We start from the raw sequence: 17,200 nt of genomic DNA on the forward strand, positions 1-17,200 counted from the left end.
GAGAGAAGAGGAAGCAAGCTCCCTGCTGAGGAGATGCTGGGCTCGATCCCAGGACCCTGGTGGGATTATGACCTGAGTTGAAGGCAGAGGCTTTAACCCACTGAGCCACCCAGGTGCCCCTCATCCATATGTTTTAATAGAGCTCTCTTGTGTTAGATAAACAAAAACTCTGCATATCGGACATAGAAAATTTGGGCTATTTACCAGGGAACCATATCCTTTGAGCTACTGTAGCTCATTTTCATTAGTGTAAGCCTAGATTAGGCATTAATCCCCATGTTTTTGGATATCTAGCTTTAAATGACTTGAATTATAAAAAACGTTACTCATTCATCAGACTGCATTATACTTGTGTTTAGTGGTGTCAGGTTGAAACTCTAGAAACACATAGATTTCTTAGGTGATGGCTTTGTTTTTCTTTTTCTAGCCATTATACTGGACCTTTTGATCCCTGGTGAAGATCACTCTAGAATTTTTTTTCCCCAGAAAGATTGCTAGTCTCTTCTTGGAATAGCAATATATAAGTTGATTAGGAAAAACAATTGCAGGCCAATAAATAAAAATTACATGCAAGCCCAAGAAAATAACGGGCTTAAAATAATTTATGCTTAAGACCCAATCTCTTCATTTAAAAATATTGATGATTCTGAAAAATATTTATGGAATTCTGGTCAGAAATGTGCTCTATCAAGATTGCTATATGCTTAATTGGAGCCTAGCACATCTGTCTTTTTGTTTATATGACAAATATTGGTATTCAGTACATTCCATTGAATAAAGATGCCCAATTCTGTGTATTGAATATTGTTTCAATTATACTTCAAAGTCTTTAAGTATATATCTTTAGTTTTTCTTATATATTTCTGGTTGAAGATCAATCTTACTAATGGAAAGTACTGCATTTCCCATTTTATTGCCCCCTTTACCTTAGACCTTTTAATAATTTCTAATTATTAGTACAGTGATATTATGAGATTTTATTTTCAATTAATAAAATTACAGTTTTCACTGATATCATAACAACCATACTCATTTGATTGTAATACCATTTCATATATAATTTTGAAATAGAACATTTTTTTTTAGATTTAGTGATGTTCACATGTAGTGTATTAAGAATAAAAAACAAGTTTTAAAGGTAGCATTCTAGTATGTAGTATTAATGGTATTTTCATGTTATGGTATAAAGGCATTACTTTTTGACATTCTTTTGATGATGCCATAAAAATATCTTTTGGGAAGGCTTAAAAGGAAGAAGATATCATTGAAAGTGGTCTTTTTGGGGAAACTGAGAAGGTGGAAACATTTCAGATTTTAAAAAGTAATGGCATCCAAACACTCTTACTACTGATCAAGTTATATAAACTAAGACTCTACATTTTACTGCTAAATAATTTCAACTGAAAGTCTATATACTCTTCTTAGATATATAATGCTGCTTGTTTTTCTACTTACTTTTTGTTCATACAAAATGTATTGCCTTTTTACTGTGTATTGTCCTTTGATGATATCTTTTAAAATTTATTTTAAAGTCTTCAAGCTCATGTATCATTTTTACCTTCTTATCACTTTCGCTTTTTACTGTCTGGTTTGTCCTTCATTGGCTTGGCCTTCCAATACTGTGCCTCGTGATTTTGAAGGCTACAGAAACTTGAGGAAAGCAATCAAGAAGAAAGAAGGTTGGAATATTTCCCAGGTTTTTTATTAAAATGTCATTTAAATATTTAGTTGCCATTCACAAAGAAATGTGTTATAGAATTATAGATTGTTTCAGACTAGATTAGCTTGGTGCTCCTAAAATTAATGATGATTTTACAAAATTGGCAAGTACATCAAATATATTTCCAGAAACTACTTTTACAGAATAAAATGCTCACTGTTATTTGGATTAAAATTCATGTGATTTTTGAATAAACTATCATAGTTATGATAGTGAATTCCCTTTTTTAGGCAAAAAAATGACCCTTCAAAACCCACCATTGACTTTCAGGATGTATCTTTCAAAAACTTGTGAACAGTGGGAATTTTTAATTGGGTGGGAACTGAGATTTTGTCATAACCCATGCTAAATCGCAGGTGGGTTTTTCTCCTCTCTTCCTTATTTGGTGTAATATTTGCAATATTATATTTGCAATGCAAATGTATTTGTATATATAAATATTTGTAATAGTTTTTGGAAAGCAACATTAAATAGCAACAAACCAATAGGAAACTGTGGCCTTATTACAGATAAGATTTACAAGACATTTTTTAAAAAAGATTTTATTTATTTATTTGTCAGACAGAAGTCACAAGTAGGCAGAGAGGCAGGCAGAGGTTGGGGGAAAGGGGGGAAACAGACTCCCTGCTGAGCAGAGAGCCAGATGTGGGGCTCCATCCCAGGACCCTGGGGTCATGCATGACCTGAGCTGAAGGCAGAGGCTCAATCCACTGAGCCACCCAGATACCCCTTAAAAGACATTTTTAAGGTTGGATTAGAAATATAATTGTTGCTATTAAAATGTATTTGATGTGAGTGTCAGAAACAGGTTATTTTCTTTTTTTCACTTAAAATTTAGAAGCACGTTTTTGAAGTCTCCATATAATCAATATTTGCATTTTAGTCATTCAGAATTAGAGTTATTTAAACCAGGATTAAGTGGTATTTTACTTCTCATCAGGACTTCTCCTCATAGATTTTTCTAAATAAGCCCCCAGATTATATAATCAAAAGGATTAAGAAAATAATATTTAAATATTTTAGAAGCACCACTTTAGAAATTTCAACTCTTACTTAAAATAAGCTTTTTGGGAACTTTCACTATGTAGTAATTAGTTACAGTAATAACTCATTTTAAATATGAAAGCTTAAAAATTATATTTTCTTAAAATGATTTAATAATTTACATTCCATAATTATATTCCACACATTCTATAGTAGTCTATAGTATCTATAATTTTATTCTATAATTCTATAACTTATTTAAAGTATCTACAATGAGAATGTAATTCTAATTATCTGTAAGTTGTACCGGAACTCATCTAACTAGTATATATTTAGGACATTATATTTATCATAAGAATTATAGCATTAAAAATGTGAGATTTCTTCTATTTCAGAAGGTCAAAATAAAATACAGAGTTAAAATAATCTATGGAAGCATCCTTCCACCTTAACATTTTCAAGTCCTTTAACTGTCTTCAGTGAGTAAGGTTTGCTTCCAGTTTTTATATCATCCCCTAGAGGACAGCAAAAGCAGAGCAGTTTTATGCTGGATAGGGATTTTTGAACATGAATATGCATACAGATCACCTGAGTGGTCTTATAAAATGAAGATTCCGATTCAGCAAAACTGAGGTGGAGTCCAAGATTTTGCTTATCTAGCTTCGGGGTAATACCAATGCTTCCATGTCTGTGAACTGAACTTTAAGTGTAAGATTCTAGAATACCTCCCTGGTAGTCAAGACACTTGGTTCTAGTACTCTTGAGTGGATTAACTTCCCCAGGCCAGTTTCTTTTTAGGTTTTCACCAAAAATGTTGACATTGGTAGTCAAATGTCAAAGGGGTTAAACCACATGATCAGTAGTGTTCCTTCCAGCTCCAAGATTTTGATTCTTTGTAGCGTGCAAATGTAAATATCTTTCATTGCTGCTTAGTTATTTTAGATATCAATTTGTCTCACTTTATTGAGAACTTGAATGTTTGAGATACAATTATTATAAAGTATCAACTTGTATTTTTTTTAAAGATTATTTATTTATTTATTTGACAGACAGAGATTACAAATAGGCAGAGAGGCAGGCAGGGAGAGAGGAGGAAGCAGGCTCCCCACCGAGCAGAGAGCCCGATGCGGGGCTCGATCCCAGAACCTTGAGATCACGACCTGAGCTGAAGGCAGAAGCTTTAACCCACTGAGCCACCCAGGCACCCCTCAACTTGTATTTTTAAAAGCTTCAGTCTTAAGTGATTTATAAAGGGAAATTAATGTAAAGTTACAACTGTTGATCTTTCTACATCAGAATTGGCATGAACAGTTTCTAATACATGAGTTAACTTTATATATAGGTGAAAAGTAACATTTGCTGGATACTGGTGACTTGGAGAAAGTAGGAGGGTTAGAATAAAGTGGTTATTTAGCTCTAAACCAGAGTGAGAGGGAATTTGGGCTGGAGCTTAAATAATGAAGCAATCAACAATAACAAAAATTGTGTGCTGCAACAGTTTACAGAGAAAGACTACATAGGGGAAAGACTGGGGAATACTGATGGGGAATATCTTTCCAAACATATTCACCTGTCTTAGCCTTAACCTTAGTCCTAACCTCAAGTATAGTCTGTTTGAGTGCCCAGTACCGTCCTTTGAGTGGGATGATGGGTGAAGGGAATTTCTTTTTAGAGTTGCAGTTGGAACTGCATGATGGAAATCAACAGCCTTAGTATAACACAAGTGATGTAAGAGAGGCATTCAGTATAATCAAAAATTTTCTCTAACAAAATGAGTTAACAACAATCATGCAGCCCTGTTAGAATTTTCTTGATTTCTTTCCAGTTAAGATTGTTTTATTGGTATTGCTACTAGTTGTTCCTTCTCACTCTAGAGATAGCCATCTTCTATGCATCTTTATGCATCTTTCAGCCTGCGCCATTAGATTCCAACATAATTCGTGCATGAGACCCATAGAGGTGACAAACAGATGCTCATGCACAGTCATAGAGATTAGTGTATTTAATAAACAGTTACTGAACATTTATTATGTACATCCCCTGGGTACTGGGGACATAATGCTGAGTCAAACAGGCATGATCCCTGCCCTCTTAAGGATTACAGTTTAGTAGGAAAGACAGAAATTAAAGAAATAATGACAAAAAGAGCATGAATTAAGAATTCTGAAAAGTGCTTAAAAGGGAAAAATATTTTTATTGTTCTGAGTACAAAAGTATCTGTGAGAACTGGGACCTAGGGTTAAGCATTACAGTTTAATAATAACAGAACTTAAATAAGATTAAAATTTTATCCTAGAAACTCAAAACAAGTCTAGGTTTTAAGGCAGTTTTTGAAAGAAATGATAACTGTTATAAAAGTATTTAGATAAAGTCTTTAAGCTCTTTGTACGAGGATTTTATTTGGAGAATATCTGAGTTTTTTTTTTTTTTTTTTTTATTCTTGATGATTTCAAAATGTTAACAGTGGCATAAGAAGAAATCTTTCACATATAGATTTATTTGAAGTTCACTTTCTTAATATTATTTAGTATGATTGAATGTATGAGTCTAGTGAGCAGATGCCTAACTTCTGTGCATAGTTGATCATGATTGCTGGACCCTAAAAGAGTCACAGTGAATTAAGTGTGAAAGACTTTGCTTGCTGTACTGTGCACTGTCTTCTTCTCAAGACCACTGGGGCTGAGTTAGGTTGGCTATAAGCATTACCTGACATCAGTATGTGGTTAGAGCTATTAGTACCAGATGATAGAATAGGAGGCTTCTATTTGGTATGGCCAATCTTGGGGCAGATCCTGAAATTTCCTATTCAGTCAAAGGTCAGGTTGAACCTGAGACAGTTTTGATGTGCCAAGACCCTTTTCTGTGAGAACAGTTTAAGAAAAGTCCTGTGTCATAGGTATGGCCTAGGAAAAAAGCCTGTGCTATTACTAGATAAGATCTAACCACTATAATGGATACAGCCAGTGTAGACAAACTTACTGTGAGCAGATTTATCCTGGATCTCTAAATTTATCCTTAAATGTATTAGGACATCAATTAAATTTCAAATTCTGTATCTTTATATTTAAGATGGGAAAAGCCATATATTTAGATGAGAAAAGAAAAACGTGATTTCCTTTGAATTTAAATCACCTATGTTCTAGTTAATTGGCTGTCACTGTGACTAGTTCAGAGCTATTTCATCAGATCTCATGCCCTAAAGTATAATCTATTTTTCAGTGTTTCTAGAAAATAAGCTGTTCTCCAATTATATAATTCACTATTGTTTGAATGGCAATTTCTGTTTTCCTTTGACGCATCAGACATAACTTTGCTCAGTCAAATGATAAACTCTTAGTTTGTTTTCACAAATAATTGATGATTTTTAAGATCATCAATTTTTAAGATTTGGGAGACAAAAGTGAAAAATTTTCCTATTTTAATACTGTACCCTTTTTGTTCCCTTTTTTTTAAAGTGTGGCTGGTAAAGAGGATAATACAGATACTGATCAAGAGAAGAAAGAAGAAAAAGGTATTACAGAAAGAGAAAACAACGAATTAGAAGTGGTAAGTATGACTACATTTCAGTGCCTGAATTTAGCTTGCTTATGGTTGCTGGTAACTATACTAGCTTTTATATGTAGAAAAGACAAATGATTATCATGCATCCATTTTAAACTAGGTGCTTGAGGACTTCTTTTCTTCAGAAATAGGAACTATAAAATACTAGCAACTCTCAATCTTGTACAACGCAAAAGCCTTGTGTGTGTGTGTGTGGGGAGGGTAGAATACTAGGATGGATGAAGTACTATTTTATTTATTTAAGATAAAATTATGTAAAAACCCTAAAATTGTGGAATGATTTTTGTACTTGATGAAAGGTGAAATTCATGTACTTCTGTATTTAGTACTCCAGCAATCTCTCTTAATGAAGTAATCAGTTTATTTTGTTAATATTGTGCTATTAATGGTCATAAATTACATTTTAGGAAGAGAGTCAAGAAGTGAGTGATCACGAGGAAGAAGAGGAGGAGGAGGAAGAGGAAGAAGATGACATTGAAGGGGGTGAAAGCTCCGATGAATCAGATTCCGAATCAGATGAGAAAGGTACTTGCGGTTCAGTACAAGGGCAAAAATTAATTTGGGCAATTTTTTAAAAATATGGGCAGGCAACATTCTCCATTTCCTTCTTGATGAGGGCAGCTTTTAGAACTGCCGCCTTGTGTATCCCCTCCCTGCCTCATGTTTCTGTCCCTCCTGGAATTAGTCCTTGTGTGATTTCCATTCTTAGCACAAATAGTGTCTGTTGTCACTGATCAATGTGAACAGTCTATCTTGTTTACCTCTTTTTTAGCTTTTGGTTTATCTAGGACATTTTCTTTATAGCTGCTAAGTGAATACCTGGGTATAGATGATGGTTTTCATACTTTTGCTTGCAAGTTAGAATTATGATATTGTGGTCTATTACAGTGTGTTTATTTTTTCTTTTATAAATAGCCAATTATCAAGCAGACTTAGCAAACATTACTTGTGAAATTGCAATCAAGCAGAAGCTGATTGATGAACTAGAGAACAGCCAGAAAAGACTGCAGACACTAAAAAAGCAATATGAGGAGAAGCTAATGATGCTACAACATAAAATTCGGGACACTCAGCTTGAGAGAGACCAGGTGCTGCAGAACTTAGGTAAGAATTACATTTACTTCTAATTAAAGTTCCAACTAAATTGCAAAAATGGGTTTTTATCGTGTCTGCCTTTAGAGGAAAGAAATTGCATTAGAAGCCACATTATATGTGAGTTTGTCTCATTATGTCAAATATTGCTTATTTTTTCATTCTGGTACCTGTCTAGGTTATTTAATTATTTTGTGCAAAGTTGTGGCTAATTGTTTTTACTATCTTGATTTATGCTGGGAATATTTTTTAAATTAAGAAAAAACAAAACAAAACAAAACTTAAGGGCACCTGGGTGGCTCAGTGGGTTAAGCCTCTGCCTTTGGCTCAGGTTATGATCTCAGGGTCCTTTGGTCGAGGCCTGGAGGCTGTCTGCTCAGCAGGGAGCCTGCTTCTCCCTCTCTGCCTGCCTCTCTGCCCACTTTTGATCTCTCTCTCTGTCAAATAGATAAGTAAAATCTTTTTAAAAAAAAAAATCTTAAAAAAAAAAAACAACTTAAGGGGCGCCTGGGTGGCTCAGTGGGTTGGGCTGCTGCCTTCGGCTCGGGTCGTGATCTCAGGGTCCTGGGATCGAGTCCCACATCGGGCTCTCTGCTCCGTGGGGAGCCTGCTTCCCTCTCTCTCTCTCTCTCTCTGCCAGCCTCTCTACCTACCTGTGATCTCTCTCCGTCAAATAAATAAATAAAATATTTAAAACAAAAACAAAACAAAACAAAAAAAACTTAAATAATTGTTAAACAAGCTGAGAGTAGCTAATAAAAGAGAGTGATTCACAGATGCCCTGGCCTCCTGAGGTTTGTGTTAGGAAGGTAGTTTTTCTCTGAGCTCATGAATTGTAAATCTACAAAATGAGAATCTGTATCTCATAGAAATAAATACAAATACCCTTTGGTCGTTTAGGTTCAGTGGAATCTTACTCAGAAGAAAAGGCAAAAAAAGTTAGGTCTGAATATGAAAAGAAACTTCAAGCTATGAATAAAGAACTACAAAGACTTCAGACAGCCCAAAAAGAGCATGCAAGACTGCTTAAAAACCAGTCTCAATATGAAAAACAATTGAAGAAATTGCAGCAGGATGTGATGGAAATGAAAAAAACAAAGGTATTGATTATATTTTGCATTAAAGTCTGATGTTGAGGATATTTGTGTCATTTGGGACAAAAAAATTATTGTGGTTCTTTCCATATTCAATAAAAGGTAACCCAGTCTTACAAATAATGCATTTTCTTTTGGCAATTAGAAGTTGTTTCCTATACTCATCCATTGTCAAAGCCTTTCTTTATAGTAGCTGAAAATCATGTCAAAAACAGGGCTTCTTTGACTGATAGATATAGCTCTCTTCATGAAACACATAATATATCTTGAACATGCAAAAATTTATTGATAATTACATAATGAGCACTATATTTCTATTTAAGATATTAAACATTACAGTATACACAAAACTTCCTATGTATGAAGTTTTGCCCCCAGAGGTAACTACTGTCTTTGCCTCCAGAGGTAACAACTAACTTGAATTTAGTGTTTATCCTTCCCATACACAGAAAAGTATAAATTGTCTTCTTGACAAAAGAGAGTATGTGAATCCTTATCTGTTCTGTGTTTTTGTTGTGGGATTAATTATTCTTATTAACATTTGGTATGACAATCAATGTCAAATAGCAAATGTGAAATAGCAAATGTGAAAATGATTTAGGAAATTTTAGATCATAATGTGTCTTTGCTGATGACTGCAATAGCTAAAATTATTAGGTGCTTACTATATGCCAGACATTGTTATTAGCACTCTACAGGTATTACTCAATAAATTGTCATGATAGTCCAATAATGCCATAGAGTTGTTATCTCTATTTTTATATATGACAAATGAAAACTTAGAGAGGTTAAGTAATTTGTTCAAGGTCATATAGCTACTGGTAATAAGTACTAAAAATTCCTTCAAGTTACAGAACAATTGAACACTGAATATAAAATGGATACAGCACTAAGCAATTGATAGAAACGTATTAGAAAAGTATTAGAAATAGAAATGTTTCTATTTCTAATTAGAAATTTTAAGTAGAATTTCTAATTCTATTTCTATGATCAGCATTGACCATTTAAAATGTGCATCAAAGCTCCACTTTTTTCCTTGTTAAGTATTCAGAATTCTAACTGCTTATTTCCATATGTGTGATTAATTTAATGAATGTTGTGATAGGAAAACTCCAATAGATGTATTTATCTAATTTTTTTAGGTTCGGCTAATGAAACAAATGAAAGAAGAACAAGAAAAAGCCAGATTGACAGAGTCTAGAAGAAACAGAGAGATTGCTCAGTTGAAAAAAGATCAACGTAAAAGAGATGTGAGTGGATTTAACTTTCAGTTAAATACAAATATTGTACATTGAACAAGCTTGTTTAGTAAGTGGAAGAAAATTTTCTGATAACTGTAACTATTAAGTGCAGAATAAGGATCATAAGCAAGCATTAATTTTAAATATGGCATTTATTATAATATTTGGATTATAGTAACTCAATATACAAGGTCGTAAAAACTCTATAATATTATTATAAGTTTTATTAGAGGCTTGCTTATTTCCTAGATGATGAGATGCAAGAAAATGGCAAAGAATAATTGATGATCTCTAAGGAGATCAGGGAACTACTTGCAGTATTATGTAAAATAGTGGTTTTAGGATGGTTCCAGACAGTTTCACCACTAGAGATTCTTAGCAATCTTCCTGGAATAATAACCCACTTTCACTGAGGCAGCTTTACTAAGAGCTATAGAAGTTTTCACATTCTTTGACTTAAGAATCCTACTTCTCCCATGAACTTTGAATAAGAAAATGATCTAAAATCAGAAAATTTGTTATGTTTTAAAATCTTTACTTTAGGGTTGTTTGTAATAGTGAAAAATGTAAAAACAATCAAGATGCTTGATAGTAAGGGGAATGGTTAATTATTGTCCATCTCATTTAATAAGTTATTATTCAGCCATTAAAGATTAGGATTTGGAAACTGCATAGTAAAATGAAAAATGACTGTGATTTAACATTAAGTGTAAAGTAGCATTTATTTTTATTTTTATTCTTATTTTTTTAAAGATTTTATTTATTTGACAGAGATCACAAGTAGGCAGAGAGGCAGGAAGAAGCAGACTCCCTGCTGAGCAGAGAGCCTGATGCGGGGCTCAATCCCAGGACCCTGGGATCATGACCTGAGCCGAAGGCAGAGGCTTTAACCCACTGAGCCACCCAGGCGCCCCAGTAGCATTTTTTTTTTAAAGAATTTATTTATTTATTTGAGACAGAGAAGAACATGAGTGGGATGGAGAGGCGCAGAGATAGAGGGAGAAGCAGACTCCCTGCTGTGCAGTGAGCCCGATGCGGGGCTTCATCCCAGAACCCTGAGATCATGGCCTGAGCCAAAGGCAGATGCTTAACTGACTCAGCCATGCAGGCACCCCATAAAGTAGCATTTCATATATGCATGCTTGATTAAAATGAGGGAAAAAGTTTTAAGGATAAATAACTTGCTAACTATGTAATTGTGTTAAGGTTTTAGGTTATAGTTACTTTGTTTTTTCTTCTTTCCAAATTTCTGGCAAAATGGTTATTTATGATTTTTTTCCCTCAAAAGAAGAGGCCAAAATGGTCTTTTCCCCATAGTTAGTTAGGTTTCAGTCTCTGTTCTTTTTTCTTGCTCAACTTGTTCTAAATCCTCCCTGTAGAAAATGTAAGCAAACAGCATATTTTAGAAAGTAGACATGTACTTTGGGAAGTAAAGAGAAAATTTAAGGAGCTAGAAGGGAATAATGAGAAAAATAGATTATTCTCATGAGATGACTGCTGTATTAAGGCTATGTTTCTTCCTTTTTTCCGATTTATAAAAATTGACATATTTGAACAAGCCATAAAATTCCCTCCTTTAAACTGTACAATTTAAGGATTTAGTATAGTCACAGAATTGTGCAAGGATTACCACTATTTTATTCCAGAATATTTTTTTATCACTCCAGAAAGAAGCTCCATACCCATTAGCAGTCACTCCCATTCTTCCCCCTCCCTGGCTACTGATAGCAATTCTACTATATTTTCTGTTTCTATGGATTTGCCCACTGTGGATATTTTATATGAATGGAGTATACAATATATAGCCTTTTTTATCTGGTTTTTTAAATTTAGCATGATTTTTCAAGGTTCATCGACGATATTGCATGTACTGGTAGTTCATTCCTTTTTATGACTGTATGGATAGAGCACATTTTGTTTATCCATTCCTTAATTGGTAGATATTTGGGTTTTTTCCACTTTTTGACTGTTTATTTATTTATTTATTTATTTAGAAGCTCTTATTCAAATTCCAGTCCATTAACATACAGTATAATATTAGATTCAGGCATATAATACAGTGATTCAGCTGTCCCATACAATACCCAGGGCTCATCACAGCAAATGCCCTCCTTACTCCCATCACCTATTTCATAGATCGCCCCCACCCCAACCTCACCTGTGGTAACCATCAGTTTGTTCTCTGTAGTTAAGAGTCTTTTTCTTAGTTTGCACCTGTCTTTTTTTCCCTTTGCTCATTTATTTTGTTTCTTAAATTCTACATATGACTCAGCCATAAGAAAGAATGAAATCTTGCCGTTTGCAATGATATGGGTAAAGCTGGAGAGTAAAGCTGGAGAGTATTATGCTAAATGAAACAAGTCAGAGAAAGACAAATACCTTATTTTGTTTTTAATCCAAACTTTTGGATGACAAGTATAACTTCCTTTCAATATTCACTACTTATTTCTTTGTAACTAACTCTTATGAGACATAGAGGTCAATATTGAACAACTAACTCCTGGGAGGGAATTTTGAATCTTATTCTACAACATAGGATCATATGTGATATAATATTCTGTTATAAAAATGTGAGGCTGGGGCGCCTGGGTGGCTCAGTGGGTTGGGCCGCTGCCTTCGGCTCAGGTCATGATCTCAGGGTCCTGGGATCGAGTCCCACATCAGGCTCTCTGCTCAGCGGGGAGCCTGCTTCCCTCTCTCTCTCTCTTCCTGCCTCTCTGCCTACTTGTGATCTCTGTCTGTCAAATAAATAAATAAAATCTTTAAAAAAAAAAAAATGTGAGGCTGAATAATCACACACAAAGCTAACATTCAGACTCTTTTATCCTTTTACTTATTGCCTTGTGTGCATATTGAACCCTTCTCTTTATAAATTGTTTCATGTCATATTCATCTTTTAGCCCTTTGGATATTTGTACACCATACAAAGAATATGAATGAACTTGAAATTTGACTTAGAGTATAAAAAATCTTAATATAGTAGTAACAAGTTTCAAACTATATGTTAATTTTAATTTTTGGTAGTTCATTCATTTAAAAAGATTTGTTAACTTTACCTCCATTCAATCATTGCTGTAGGCAATGACAATATGGGAGTGATAAGATAGAATCTGTTTCTCCCACAATTCTCATCTGATGACATAGGAATGACTTTACATAAACATGAGATGAATTACCTGTTTAAATTAGTGATGCAAAACATGAAAGGTTATTTGGTATATCACAGAATTTAAGTCCCAGAAGGCGTATTTGTGATTTAAGCCCAATTCCTAAGCCTTGCCCGGGGTCACAGAGTTGAATAAATGACAGAACTAGAATTAGGATCTCTGTTCTTTTTAAGCCCAAAATTGTTTCCTAAATTTTAGCCTTACAAAATGACTTAAAGTAATTTATAATGAATTGTCTTTATCATATAAAGTACCTAGAAACAAATTGGCAGCCAATACTGACATGTTTTATTGTTTATTTACTTTATCCAACATAATAATATTTTCAAAGTTATTATAAAGTGTTAATATAATTAATATATGTTTTCCCTATATTTAAAAGAGACTTAGTAATTACTGCATATATTGTAAAATGACTTTATTGAAAGTATTCTAAGCTGTGTTTCATCCTGTTCATGCTTCAGCTAGCAAAACAAGTGTCTAGCAAAAATGAAACGATATAATATTTACAAAGCACTTAGGAAAGTACTTGTGTATAGTAAGCATTATATAGAGTTTCTTAGATAAAAGTATGTCACAGAGATAACTTCATTATTTAGAAAAAGGTGGCTGTATCAGTATGCATTTTTGTTTATTGCAATAAAATATCCTTATTTGTAGCAATGGATGCAAGGTTGTTAAAAGCTCAGATTCTACTAAGAACTATTATAGTTCCCAAAGGGACTATGTTATTACAGGAGTAGGAAGCATTGTATCTTTCAGTTTACCATTTTAATGTATTTGTTATTATCTTATAGCATCAACTTAGACTTCTGGAAGCCCAAAAAAGAAACCAAGAAGTGGTTCTTCGTCGCAAAACTGAAGAGGCAAGTCAGTCATTTGGAGGAAATGCTCTGGCTTTGAGGTAAATATTGTATGTCTGTAGACTATAGGACGAGTCAGTCTCTCTTGTTCCTTCAGGTTACAGCTCTTCGCAGGCAAGTGAGGCCCATGTCTGACAGAGTGGCTGGGAAGGTCACTCGGAAGCTGAGCTCATCTGATACCCCTGTTCAGGACGCAGGTTCCAGTGCAGTTGCTGTAGAAGCAGATGTATCAAGGGCAGGAGCACAGCAGAAAATGAGAATTCCTGTGGCAAGAGTCCAGGCCTTACCAACGCCCACAACAAATGGAACCAGGTCAGTACAATTGTCCTGTTCCTTCTGATATAATCTTTGTGGCATTATGACTAAATGTTGGACTTCGGTGAAAAACAGTTCATTATTTGGCAGCATCTAAGTAATTACACGTGTTTGTTTTTGTATGATTATAGAAAAAAATATCAGAGGAAAGGATTGACTGGCCGAGTGTTTACTTCCAAGACAGCTCGCATGAAGTGGCAGCTTCTTGAGCGCAGGGTCACAGACATCATCATGCAGAAAATGACTATTTCCAATATGGAGGCGGATATGAATAGACTCCTCAAGGTGTGGGAAACAGAACGTAGATATGTTCTTCCTTAGCTGGCTCTTACTTTTAGTTTTCCAAATTTGATCTCTGGGTAAATGAATACTTCCCAATATTTTTTCTTCCTTTTTTGGGGGGTGAGTTTTGATTGCATTATGTGTGACTAGGTGAACATTATTTATTTTTTTGTTTTGCTTTTTTTAATTGTGGTAAGAACAGACAACATGAGATCGACCTTCTTCACACATTTTTAAGTGTACAGCGCATAGTTGTTAATTATAGGCACCTGTTGTACAACAGATCTCTAGAACTTACTCATCTTGCATAGCTGAAACTTCAGACCCATCAAATGACACCTCCCCCCAGCCCCTGGCAACCGCCATTTTATTTAGAGCATCTATGAGTTTGACTATTTTAGATACCACATATAAATGCAATCTTGCAGTATGTGTCCTTCTGGGACTCATTTATTTCACTTAGCCTAGTGTTCTTACGGTCGCGGATCAATATTATTTCTTGAAATCCAATCTGTCTTCTCAATAGCAACGGGAAGAACTCACAAAAAGACGAGAGAAACTTTCAAAAAGACGGGAAAAGATTGTCAAGGAGAGTGGAGAGGGAGATAAAAATGTGGTTAACATCAATGAGGAGATGGAGTCATTAACTGCTAATATAGATTACATCAATGACAGTATCTCTGATTGTCAAGCCAACATCATGCAGATGGAAGAAGCAAAGGTTTGTAACTGTAAAAAAATGCTGAATCGCTTAAGGAAGATATTTTCATATTTATCATTAAAAGCACTTTGAATTTTTATATCAAGGAATTTTTAAATTATTGGTTTAATATGATTGTTAGGTTTTACATGGATATCACTCCCTGCCTGCTCTCCAGATTTCTTTGTTGATTTTGTGATATTATTTATTGTTTGTAAAATCAAAAATGTTTAAAAATGTATATCATTTGTTGAGCCACCCTGGATTCTTAACTGCTCAGGTGTGTTTTTTTCTTTTCAATGGGCACACATGTTTCTTGGGGTAGAGATCATATTTTATGTTTTCCTCAAGAGTCTCATTAACTAACTCGATACTACCAAATAAATAAATGAAATAATAGGCTTTTGCTTCTGTTAGAATACATTCAGCTCAAAGTAATGTTCATCATATGCTGGTTTGTTGTAGGAAGAAGGAGAAACATTGGATGTCAGTGCAGTCATTAATGCTTGCACACTTACAGAAGCCCGATATCTGCTGGATCACTTCTTGTCAATGGGTATCAATAAGGTATGCTCTAACTACCCCATTACTGAAAACCCAAGTTTTGATTAATTCATTTTGTTTATCTTTCTCCAGTGACACTTTCCTCTGTAATAAGTAAGATTTCTTTTAATTGAAAAAATTCTTTTATCTTTCTTTAGAGTTAAGAAAAGGCAGCGCTGTTTAGATCAATTCCATTAGCTTGTCATCCATTGTACTTGTGTATTAGAAGAGATAAAAGCTTAAACAAGAAACAATTTACCTTTTGCTTTATCAAAGGAAAAATGAAAAGAACAATCTCTTGGGGGGTGCAGACAAATTTGGTATTATAATTTGGTTTAATATTGATTCTTTACAGTTCAAAAGAAGATCAGAAAGGAAAAAAATACAGTGACACTTCCCTCCTGTTTGAATGTAAATGCATTAACCTGTCAGCTATAAGAAACTTAGGCCTAAATGTTGAAGATGATAATGATTTCTAAGTCACTTTTTTTTTTTTTAACACTACTTTGGGACTGTGCTAGACCCTTTATTTTATGTTCTCCTACTTAATCTTTACAGTGTGCTAGGAGGTAGGTATTATTCATATCATTTTGCAGATGAGGAAACGCAGTCAGGAAGATGAGGTAATTAGCTTAAGATCACCAGGCTAGTAAGTGGAAGAGCTTCCATGAATCAAGGTCTGTCTGATGTCAAAGTCCATGTATCATAGATACTTGCTATTTGATACAGATCTTTGTGTAGTAGATTCTGTTTTGTATGACCTAAGATAATTGTTGTTGTTGTTTTTGTTGTTACTATGTTTCTGTGTAATTACAGGGTCTTCAGGCTGCCCAGAAAGAGGCTCAAATTAAAGTACTTGAAGGTCGGCTTAAACAAACTGAAATAACCAGTGCTACACAAAACCAGCTCCTATTCCATATGTTGAAAGAGAAAGCAGAGTTAAATCCTGAGCTAGATGCTTTACTAGGCCATGCTTTACAAGGTAATTTGGACTAAATTTCAGTTAAATGAATTGCATGGTAGCTTTGCTCTTTGAGAATGCTATACTATACCTCTTTTCCCTTGTTGTTTGACTGAATAGATGCTATATTTACTTATGCTTTTGATAATTACTCCTGCTTTAATTTGCATGTATAAATTTGGGAGATGTGATTATTGTCATTCCAAGAAATGATTACCAACTTAAAAGGCTTATTTAACCTTATTAAGCAATTAGTTTTTGTGGATCAACCAAGTTTCTGAATTGGTTATTTAAAATATTAACCAAGTTTCATTACTTTACTCTGCATATCTAACAGCCTTGAAAAAATAATAAGTGTTTTTTATGGCATCTATTCTACACATCTTATAAATGGTGCATAATCTTGTTTTATGTGGGAGTTCTTAACATTGGATCTGTTTTGATTGGAGTATTGCTTTTTGTTTCCTTTTTGCTGTTATTTACACAGATCTAGATAGCGTACCTTTAGGTAAGTATGTTTAGCTTTCTGTGTACTCTACAGCTGCATGAGTTACTAATTGTTCATGTACACTAATTGTGGTACATCTTATGTTTAAAATTTTTATTGGCAGCCAATTGGTTTTTGCATGCTCTTTTTTGAAATGTATCCATGACCACAAACAACTAAGTCTTTTGTC

At 34.2% G+C, this 17,200-nt stretch overlaps 1 protein-coding gene across 8 annotated transcripts in view; it reads left to right on the forward strand.

Moving 5' to 3' along the window:
- The window catches only part of KIF21A (kinesin family member 21A), a 151,199-nt gene that overhangs the window by 99,080 nt on the left and 34,919 nt on the right, over positions 1-17,200 (forward strand). For 3 of the 8 annotated variants that reach the window (XM_059185649.1, XM_059185652.1, XM_059185656.1), the window contains exons 12-24: positions 1,641-1,679; positions 6,160-6,250; positions 6,673-6,790; positions 7,181-7,369; positions 8,258-8,457; positions 9,594-9,701; positions 13,657-13,725; positions 13,820-14,034; positions 14,169-14,322; positions 14,846-15,040; positions 15,485-15,586; positions 16,379-16,544; positions 17,011-17,031. In XM_059185649.1, the coding sequence (XP_059041632.1) occupies positions 1,641-1,679; positions 6,160-6,250; positions 6,673-6,790; positions 7,181-7,369; positions 8,258-8,457; positions 9,594-9,701; positions 13,657-13,725; positions 13,820-14,034; positions 14,169-14,322; positions 14,846-15,040; positions 15,485-15,586; positions 16,379-16,544; positions 17,011-17,031 (1,667 nt within the window). The remainder of the gene's footprint in view (positions 1-1,640; positions 1,680-6,159; positions 6,251-6,672; positions 6,791-7,180; positions 7,370-8,257; positions 8,458-9,593; positions 9,702-13,656; positions 13,726-13,819; positions 14,035-14,168; positions 14,323-14,845; positions 15,041-15,484; positions 15,587-16,378; positions 16,545-17,010; positions 17,032-17,200) is intronic. The other 5 variants (XM_059185651.1, XM_059185657.1, XM_059185653.1 and 2 more) reach the window with 3 other exon arrangements.

Source organism: Mustela lutreola, chromosome 8 (genome assembly GCF_030435805.1).
Source record: "Mustela lutreola isolate mMusLut2 chromosome 8, mMusLut2.pri, whole genome shotgun sequence".
Lineage (NCBI taxonomy): Eukaryota > Metazoa > Chordata > Mammalia > Carnivora > Mustelidae > Mustela > Mustela lutreola.